Here is a 10,564-nt window from a genome sequence, read left to right as displayed (position 1 = left end):
TCCTAATCAAATGAAATGACTTACAATTTTCAAAAGAATAAAATATTTTGCGGACATTGATAAACTTATTTTAACCTTATAAATCCATATTTTTAATTTATTAATCATTAGTCGCCACTACTACCAGCCACAGTTCATTACCACCGGCCATTGTTGGCCACCGTTCCCGACGACTTTTATAATTTACCCTTTTTTTTTGCATTGTTTTCATATTTAATGATAAAATTTATACGAAATTTTTATAATTATTACTGTTTTGTGGTCTTTTTTGTTATATTTTTAATTAATTCTCAATATTACAACTAAACAACAAAAAAAAAAAAATAGTTATTAGGAAAATATTTTCGAAAGAAAACATTTTTCTTGAATCTGCGTTAAGAAGCAAAGAAAGTGTATGCATCAGCTCTATATTTTCCAAATTTTCCAAATATTGAATACGACCTTTTTTCTTTTCGAACTTGAAAATCTGTTGAACTTCTTTAAGAGGATACTCATGTTAATTTAAATTCCATTTAAATTAATAACCATAGAATCAACTGTGAGAATATCATCACCCTTAAAAAAAAAATAAATGAATAAAGATTATTAATTTAGACAATAATTACCATTCTAATACCAATTCCGAAGTGGACTAGACAAACCCAAATAACAGGCCAATTTTAGAATGATCTCGAACAACACAAGTTTACACATTACTTGCCCCTTCCAAAATTAGAAAGGTACTTTTCTCAAAAAAGAAAACAAGACAGGTATAGAAACTAAAGAGAAATGTTGAAGAGATGCACACTTGATGCCATAGTAATTAAAGTTCAACCAACATTGATTTCTGTAATGGCCCTAAGAAACATTAGTACCATATGCCAAAATTCCACAAAAAGGACACTTAGTGCATCAAAGAGGGTGATGCAGTACCTTAAAGCCCACATTTCACCGGTAAGTGGAGACTACAAGCTTTTACCTTTCATAGTCTAGCTTCATCCTAAGATAAGTCACTTAAGAAACAAAAAAATGTCCACCCATTCTCAGCTGCTGTACAAACTGAACCGAAGACAACCAAAAGTGCTTCGAAAGAACTGATACCATAACCAGAGGTGCATTGCCCAATCCATTGTGCTTCCTTAAAAATGCACACCATTACCATTGCTATACACACCGTTTAAGTAGCCATTGCAAGACTTAATGCCATTTCCATTTTGGTAGGCTTTCACTGTTGATTTCCCGTTGCTTATTCCATTTGGTAACACCTTATTTGCATGGCCGTTATTTTGTAGGACCGCATCCAACTGCCCACATGCTGCTGCTATAAGTCCTGCAAGATGACAAAAGCAATTACAATGACATCCAAGTGCAACATGACAGAATGTTTATATGATTTGTGCTGTATAAAACAGGTTTCTCATGCTCGGACTATCTGGCCTAAATGACAAGTCATTGTAATGATGATATCTAGCTCAAAATACTGAGATACCTATAGAACTTGGGGGAAAGTGCGGAACAAATTAGAAAAATATTAAATATACTTTTTTCCAAAAAAGAAAATGAAATCTTGATAGATTTCATGCAGACATCTAAAATTAACGGGAGAGCACTATAAATGAGTCAAATACAGACAGATATCATTCTCATTAAGAATTCACCAATATAAGATCTTACTATTTTACAAATAATTAATGAAGTTGATAGTGCACTTCATATAATGCTATTAAATTTCACCAGTTAAATTCATAAGATAGGAAGAAATTATACCTAGGAAAAGAGCAGAAGGTTTCCCTGGTCTAGATTTGAATTCAGGGTGGAACTGAACACCTATGAAGTAAGGATGACCATGCAATTCAATAATCTGCAGTTGACAGGATGATAAAATGATCACCAGACCCAAATGTCATATAAAGGTGAACATTCTTGCAATTGTTAGCTCATTAGATTTATCGAATACAAACACACCGTCACTTTCATAAAAACTTACCTCCATGCGCCTACCAGTTTCATCTCTGCCAACAAATGATAAACCGGCATTTTCAAATTGTGATATCATATCAGGATTGACCTACACAACCAATAATTCTTCTAAGAAAGGTCATATATGAAGAGCAATAATTGTTGCACTTCTTACACTGCTCCTGCAAATGCATTGTCAATGGACAGATATGTTACCTCGTATCTATGTCGATGCCGCTCATCAACAAAGCTAGCATTATCATACCTAAAAAACCAATTTCAGACAATAAAGTACGGTTCTGATAACAGGATGATTCACCATGATGTTTCAGAAGCCACATTTTTTTTCCATTTTTTGTGGTTTACTCTCTAAATACCATCATATAACTGTATATAAGTAAGGATGTAATTACAAATTCCTCCACACAATACACTTATACCCAGAATGAAACTTATGTAACATCCCCAAAACCAAAAATGTCGGATGGACATGTATTAATGTATATGAGAATTAAGTCACAAGTCTTACAACTTAGCAGATTTACAATCAGGAATCTTGAAATAAGTCCTCCTTGATCCGAGGCGCATAGTTCCTCCCATGTGAGTTTTTGAACCCTATTGAATAGACCAGGTTATAAATAATAGATTCAGCAGATGAAATAAGAAGAAAAATGGTAATATTAACAAATTTTCTTATCAGCGAACCTCAGGCATAAATATGACACAAGGATTTGAAGTTTCAGGATCAAATTCAGTACTATTTGCATCATGCAAACCAAGAACAGATCTGGCAAATTCAATGACAGCAATTTGCATCCCCAAGCAAATGCCAAGAAATGGAACATTGTTCTCACGAGCATACTTTGCAGCAAGAGTCTTTCCTTGCACTCCTCTATCACCAAACCCTCCTGGAACTAGAACACCATCAGCTCCCTGCATTGGAAAAGAAAAGGTCCACAGGACTGGTAAGAGAATCAACTGCAAAATGAGAGAAAATAAAACCAGTAGAACACAACTCAAAGGCAAGTGTGCCATTCAGATTCACCTTTAAAAGATCCCATGCAGCTTTATAAACTTCAGGAGCCTGAAATAAGTGAAAGACAGTCAAGCTACAAATTATTCATTTACTAAATGGTCATATGCATCACATACCCCCACCTCCTTCATTTCATGTGCACATGCTCAGAATGGAGTGCAGAATGAAGGGAATCATGCAGCAGAAATAGATAACTAATACTGACCTCTTTAGCAGTAATGTCTTCTAGATCACCTGCTGCAACCCATTCTACAATAAGCTTCCGGCGGCAAGCAACAGAAGCATGCAAAAGAGCCTATCACAACCTTCCACTACATTAGTATCTTACATCTTATAACATCTTCGTTGTGCAACTGAACAAAATCTAAACGGAGCACATCACTCATGCATCAACTTATACATCACAGATGGGATTAGAATTTTAATAGATACCATCACGACATGATTAGTCGCATGAAATTTTAAATGCACATAAACCAATTCAACATGATTCATAATGCACATAAGGGATGCTCAAAATAAAGAATACCGTTGCAATAATTAAGATTGTGAATTGAAAAATTGCTCTTTTATTTGTCTATAGAAAAATTTTTGAACATTCTGTCAACAGTTTATGATCCAGAATTCAAACTGCGTAATAACTTCAATTGCTGACGCTACCTTAAAGGAGCATCCAAAATTCAATTTCCAAAGACAAATCACAAGTTAGAGAAAATAGATAACATCCAGCTTAAGAAAAGTACCTGAAATGACATACTATCTTTATTATCACTTTCTAACCGCATTTTAAATTCATAACCAAAGGAGAGTCAATTATGTCCTTGCTTGATTTAATTATATGGCCATTCTGTGGGAAGTTATTTCCTAAGAAGTGGTACTTAGTAGAAAGAAACTCACTGTGAAACTCCACTTTTAAGATTTGCTCTAACACTTCTTCACTAGGACTTGCACCAATTTATATGTATATATGGTTCATTCACCAATTTTTATGTTAAGTATATTGTGTAATAAATTAAAGCCCCTGCCTTAGTATCTCACATAAATTTATTATAGATCATATTTTTGCAAACTAAACATAATTGTTGCATTTACTTCCTAGGGAATACTATTTTCTGCAAAATAAATGAGGCCTTAAAATTGTCAACTACAGCCAGCATGGTAAAATATTACAAATTATACCAAAATACAGCTAAAACTAAGATGATACTAAGTTGATGTCAAAAAGAAACCAAATTCATAAATTAACGTCGAGGGTTTTGTGGTTATTAAGTAAGATAATTTATAAATTCAATGAGACATCCGAGTGAGAAAAAACCTCGCTGAAGTAGATTCATGATAGAAGTTCCAAGATTTTAACAGAAAAATATAAATAAATAATATTTTTTTTGGAAAAAAATTATTTTCAAGGTTTAACAATTTTTCGCATATCGTGTTCCTTTAAGAACAAGTTTGACTTCTATTATTCAATAAGGGATAGATAGGAAATGTAGACAAAAATAGTCCAGGAAAGTGCAATTTGGTTTCACCACCTTATCAGTCAAGAAGATGATGTGACTGATTGTAGAAGATAAGCTTAGTGACATAATACTAAAGCATAAAAATCTTCAAAAATGAAAATCGAATTTAAAGAAGAAAAGGTGAAACACTAAAAGCATTTACCTTTAAAACAGAGAGGTAGGAATCGGAAAGGCCTGTATATTTTCCAACCATAGCAATTCTAACCTGCAACGCATAGTTAACAGCAGAGTTAGTAGAAAACAATAACTCTCAACTGACAACTGATGGTGAATGTTACACACAGGATCATGCAGCATGTCACAAATTTTTGTCCTAGCAGTCCACTCCTGCAAGTCCGGCTGCCTGGTAACACTGAAGATTATAAAGATGTTAATAAATAGTAGAAAAACTAAGCCAATGCTGTACCATTATCCAGATGCAATAAGACCATATAAATGAAAAACAAAAGAGATTATGACAGCAACAAAGTGTGAATTCATAAGACAAACCCTAGAAGGTTCAGCTCTTTCAAGATTGATTCATGTGCCTTCTGATCCTAATCATGTTGAGGGAAAAACTAAATTAGAAAGCATCACTTTCAAGTTTTAGTTTGATGACTAGTACAGAAAAAGAAAGAAAAAAAAATAGAAAAGAAAATTCAGGAGTGTCAAGAAAAACCACTTACTCTCAGTAGCAAAGGAATATGCCAAATGTTTGGAACATCATATAGAGTGACAATATTTGCGGCCTGCACATATTTCAAAATCTATATTAGAAGTAACCACGGTTAAGGAAACCACATAATAAAATAGCAGCATGTAGCATCCAGTACCGGAACATGGCAAAATTGAGAGAGCTTTAACTTAACATTCTCATCAAGCTCCTGTTTAAGATAATTTACAGACATGAGATTGCAATCAGACATTTGACAAAAGGAAACATAGCCACAGCAAGGAAATAAAATGAAGAAACCTTTGAACTACGACATGCTAAAATATTTGGTGTCAGCCCAAGTCCTCTTAGTCCTCTAACACTGTGCTGGGTAGGCTTTGTTTTCTGTTATTCACAGCATTCATACATGACCAATAATTAGGGTCAACAAATTATCAGTACATCAATTGAAATTACGGTATGATGTAAAGCTCATACAATAGACAATGCATGTTAGGAGGGACAAAGTGTCTAACTATACCTGTTCACCAACCGCATTGATAACAGGCACAAGGCTGACATGGATCAAGCAGAAATTCCCAGGGCCTAAAAACAAGAAGCAAATGAGAGAGGAGCCCACCTAAAATGCTTCACGAAATAAATTTATAAAAGCCATAGTAGCAAGTGTACATATAACATCAACTTACCTACACGGTAAGAAAATTGTCCAAGTGCTTCAATGAAAGGCATAGATTCAATGTCGCCTGCTCATATAAGGTTAACTGTAAGCAAACTGCAGACAACTAATCCAAACGCACATCAATGGTAGTGAAGTACCTATTGTTCCACCTAATTCAATGACACAAACATCAACTGGACCTTCCTTTCCATCCACTGGTACCATGGCTACACGCTCTATCCATTCTTGGATGGCATCAGTAATGTGTGGAACTACCTATTGTGACAAAAAAAAAAAGGCTCAAACAAAAATATTTAAGGTCGCGATGTATCATATTTTAAATTAAAATGACAGGATGTGGAAAACAGACCTGTACTGTTTTTCCAAGGTAATCTCCTCTTCTCTCCTTGTCAATCACAGACTGTTAATACAAGACAAATAATTATGGAGAGCAAATTATTAGAGAGTTCAGCAAGCTCACATGACTTAGCAAATATCTGATTCACAAATTTCAAGTCTATAAACAAAAAGAAATAATCAATGACCTGATATATCTTTCCAGTTGTGATATTATTGTCACGGGTTAGCTTGATGTCTAGAAACCGTTCATAATTGCCAAGGTCCAAGTCAACCTTGTGAAGTACCAAAATCAAGAGAGGTATAGCAAGAAGTTACTTTTGTTTACAATTCATATAAATTCTCTTTTAACAATAAAACACACACACACACACACACACACACACACACACACAAATATTAAACATAGATCTTATGTGAAAGAGAGAGTACTAAAGAGGGTAATTCAAATGCAAAACAATTCATTAATTTAATTTACCTCACCACCATCATCTAATACAAAGACTTCCCCATGCTCAAAAGGAGACATGGTTCCCGCATCGGTATTTAGATAAGGGTCTGCAAAAATGGAACAAATTAGGACTGCAATATAAGATGATATAAAACAATGGATGTCACTTCAACAAGCTAATGTGGCACCATATTTGTGGCATAAACAGAAACAAGCAAAAAAGAAATGGTCAAAAATAATATCCAAACGAGTTCCTAAGCTAATGTGGCAACATATTTGTGGCATAAACAGAAACAAGCAAAAATGAAATGGTCAAAAAATAATATCCAAACGAGTTCCTATTATAACCACAGACAATGTTGGACAGAAAAAAGAAAGATGCATAATTTACATTATATTACCCTTTTCCAAAAGCAAAATCAGCAACCCAAAAGTTAAAAAAGCTTGCATACTTGCAAGCTTATAAATCAATAGAGAATGGACTATAGTTTACAAAATGAGCAACATGGAATAATGAATGCGGTAACTTCCTTCATATATAATAATTTTATACTACTTAGGCTTGGAGAAAGAAGTATACCAATCTTGATAGAAGTTACACGCAGGCCACAGTCTTTAAGGAGAACACCAATACTACTAGCAGTAACACCTTTGCCCAGTCCACTAACCACACCACCAGTCACTAATACGTACTTCATTTTTTCTTAATTACTTTAACCTCTTCTCTCCAAATGGTCTTTCGTACTGATACTCAATAAAAAAGAGAAATGAGAACAAATGGGTACAATTAATTAACAAAAATAAAGATAAACCAAGATAGAGAAGTATAAAAATGCAGCAAGCAAGCACCAATGCAAGAGATATAAGAGAGAGGAAGTCTTAGTTTCTGATACAACCAAAGGGTAAATGGAATTAAATACTAAAAGAGGTGGTCAATCAAAAGAGGATAGACTGATAGAAACATAGATATTATAGAGATATATGGATACCAAAAGCGGTGTGAATAATGAGAAAACAACCTTGTTATCAATGACGGTCTTTACAAAGCGCGCCTCACTTTCTCCCCCTTCTCTATTCTCTGTGTAAACTCTTCTTTTCGAGGGAAAAAGAAAAGAGAGAATAAACGGTCTGTCTTCAGAGTCTTTGTGATTAGTCTTAGTCTAAGAAAAAAGAGAAGAAAGAATTTTTTTTTTCCTCTCAAATCAGAAAGAACAAACGAATCTGACAAAAACCCATCAATGAGATTATACCAACAATCAAATCAAACTTAAAATCAAAGAAAAACCAGAGAAAAATTAGTTCAATCCTTCCCTCCCGCTGCCCACTGCTCTTTTGTGTTTTTTCAGTTTCAGGGGGGCGGGGGCGGCGGGTTTCAGGATGCCTCCTTGCTTCTTTTCCTTTGCTGTTTTTATATTCACTGACATAAAATGTTTTAAAAAAATAAACAAAGAAAAACCCCTTTTTATTGTTTCTAAGTTATATAAAGCTGGATATACAAAAACAATAATAATATAAGTGGATAAAAAAAATTCTTAAATAAATTACTTATTCAATTTTTCTTAAATTACTGAAACGAGAAAATGACCATTAAATTATATTAATAATTTCTCATGCACTATTTATTAATTTTTATTCTTTAATATAAATTAATTGTATTTTAGTTTAATGTGTTATGTAAATAAAAAATATTAACTAAATTTATTGAGTTATTTTTTAATAATTATTTTTTGTTTTTAGACAATTATTATAAACGAGATTATTGATAAGAGTATTAATTTGTACAAAATAATTTTATAATTATTTTTATCAAATTAACATAATTAAGATACATCTTAAAAATAAATCAATTACTTCCTGTGAAACTATTATAATTAAACCATAAACTATGATTTTTCTAATCACTCTTAAACAAAGCTAAATTAAGAAATTATTTATTTTATTTTATTCACAGCTTTTTCTTTTAAAATAATAATAAAATAAATTTCTTTGTTTGATCTTAACTACTAAATTAATTATTTAAATTTATAAATAAAAATTTAAATTTATATCACTTTTTAATCATTCAGCAATCAATTTTTGATTTTTTTTTTTTTAATATTTAGCTGATAAGCTATTAACACAAATTTATCGTTCATTTAAGTTTTTAAATTTTGACGCTCCTCTCACGTGTAATATTAGAACCATTTGGCAAAAATCATTTTGCTTCAATTTCTTTTCCTTTTCTTAATTCATTTAGGGTTTCAAATGAGATTCTCTATGTTCTGTTTCTTTTTAACTTTTTAACGGACGTTGAGAGAGCATTCGAAGAAAAGCCAAAAATAAAAGAAAAGAGAGACTGACCAAGAGATGTTTTTGCCTTTATTGGTAACTTCTATAAAAGATTTTCCACTTTGAAGATTGGAAATATTAATTGGAGGGGAAGGAAAGATTATATTCTGTCCGTCGATTCGTTCACATTTTATATTATACAAACGGAGACTTTTTTATAAGGAATGTTTGGCACAAGATCACAGCCGTCAATTGCTCACACCAATTCACGGCTATAATCATAGAATGGAAATAGAATCACCAAATCACAACACATGACATTTCATTTTCTCAATATGCTTATAAAAAAACTTCGAAAGCAACACATGGCACTCAAATCAATTATCATTCTTATCCTCGTCTATTCGTCGAGGATTCCCTCGATTCCATCGAATCAAATAAATTCAATTTTTTTAGAATATAAAAGTAGAATTAAATTTTATAAAATTAGTTATTTTAATAAATATTAATTATTTTAATAGTATTTAACTGTATAAATAGTTTTTTTATCAACGTTAAAAGCTAAGCTGTTAATCTTTTTATATAAAAGTTATCTTGTTAATCTTTTTATATAAAAGTTATCTTAATATGTAAAAATTAATTCAAATGTTATATTAAAAAATAGCATTCAGTATTCTATAAAAAGTTAACTCGTATAACGTTTAACTTTTAATATTTTATAAAAAATTACTCAAACAGCTAATAGATAAAAACATTTAATTTTGCCAAATAAATTTTAAAAACTACTTAAAAAACTATTATCATAATTCAATTCACTTTTATTTTGAACAAATTTAAATTTATTTTTGTGCTTAACAAATTAAATAAAAGAAATAATTATTTCTATTAAAATCAAAATTGAATTGTTTATGTAAACAACTAAATCAAACAATTTAAATTTGGATTTTAGGGAAGTTTGGTTAGCCCAATATATGCCAAAAGAAGATCCACACATGATGATAATAATAATAATATACAATATAATACAGGCATGCCGTAGTCAACGAGGCCTTCAAACCCTAAACCCCACCACTCTCCTTTGGTCATTTTTATGTTTGTCTTTCTTTTTTTTTCTATTTATTTACATTATCCTCACTTAGGATACATCTTTAATGCTTGTTTTATTATTATTTTTTTTATGGGATTCTGTTTTTCTTTTCTTCATTGGCTACCTTATCTGTTTCTTTCTTTTTGCCTTATCTATTTAGCTTCTTTACACACTTACCTTGACTTTCAGTTTCAGGCTTAAGCTATTGGGCAGTTAATTAGTTACTTGACATAATTGTGTTAAACTGACTACTCGTGATATTTGAATATGAACCCTTCACTATCAAATTAATTGCAAATTAGGATTAGTTGTTTCATATAATTCCATATTTTGATTTTCTAACTGTTGTTAGTTAATTTATATTTATATTGACATTTGATGTTACTAGTTTTCTTTATGATGTGCGATGCACATTGACTATACTCGTTATATCCTTATTTTTTATAGTTGTTAGCTTTTTACTTATATAATTAAAGTATAAATTCTCATTTAAATTGCAATAAATATAGTGATTTTTATATATATAGTAATTTTTTTTAATTATATATCTTGCACTGTAATATCTCATTAAAAAAGAATTGATATATTTATTTATCTCTT

The 10,564-nt window shown here is 31.5% G+C and overlaps 1 protein-coding gene across 1 annotated transcript; it reads right to left on the bottom strand.

The window, feature by feature from the left end:
• Positions 1-627: 627 nt before the first annotated feature.
• LOC105631783 (uncharacterized) lies at positions 628-8,029 on the bottom strand. The gene is made up of 22 exons (XM_012213963.4): positions 7,629-8,029; positions 7,190-7,353; positions 6,637-6,716; positions 6,347-6,433; positions 6,172-6,222; positions 5,960-6,077; positions 5,830-5,886; positions 5,664-5,728; positions 5,444-5,527; positions 5,304-5,354; positions 5,157-5,219; positions 4,981-5,027; positions 4,774-4,843; positions 4,634-4,696; positions 3,180-3,269; positions 2,984-3,022; positions 2,644-2,871; positions 2,468-2,553; positions 2,155-2,203; positions 1,967-2,047; positions 1,747-1,840; positions 628-1,309 (listed from the first exon to the last, which is right to left on the bottom strand). The coding sequence occupies exons 2-22, from the start codon at positions 7,305-7,307 to the stop codon at positions 1,119-1,121; spliced, it is 1,812 nt and encodes a 603-aa protein (XP_012069353.1). The 5' UTR covers positions 7,308-7,353; positions 7,629-8,029; the 3' UTR covers positions 628-1,118.
• Positions 8,030-10,564: the final 2,535 nt, after the last annotated feature.

The sequence above is a fragment of the Jatropha curcas genome, chromosome 10 (assembly GCF_041381405.1).
Source record: "Jatropha curcas cultivar XTBG-Jc1 chromosome 10, XTBG_Jcur_1.0, whole genome shotgun sequence".
Lineage (NCBI taxonomy): Eukaryota > Viridiplantae > Streptophyta > Magnoliopsida > Malpighiales > Euphorbiaceae > Jatropha > Jatropha curcas.
Note: the sequence above shows the minus strand (reverse complement) of the source record. Positions and strands in the feature narration are given on the sequence as shown.

Coding starts and splice junctions, on each gene's coding strand:
- LOC105631783 (XM_012213963.4), bottom strand. CDS start 7,307: ATGAAGTACGTATTAGTGACTGGTGGTGTGGTTAGTGGACTGGGCAAA. Junction 6,223..6,346: donor CAACTGGAAAGATATATCAG/GTCATTGATTAT, acceptor TTGTATTAACAG/TCTGTGATTGACAAGGAGAG. Junction 5,355..5,443: donor TAGCATGTCGTAGTTCAAAG/GTTTCTTCATTT, acceptor TATCTTAAACAG/GAGCTTGATGAGAATGTTAA.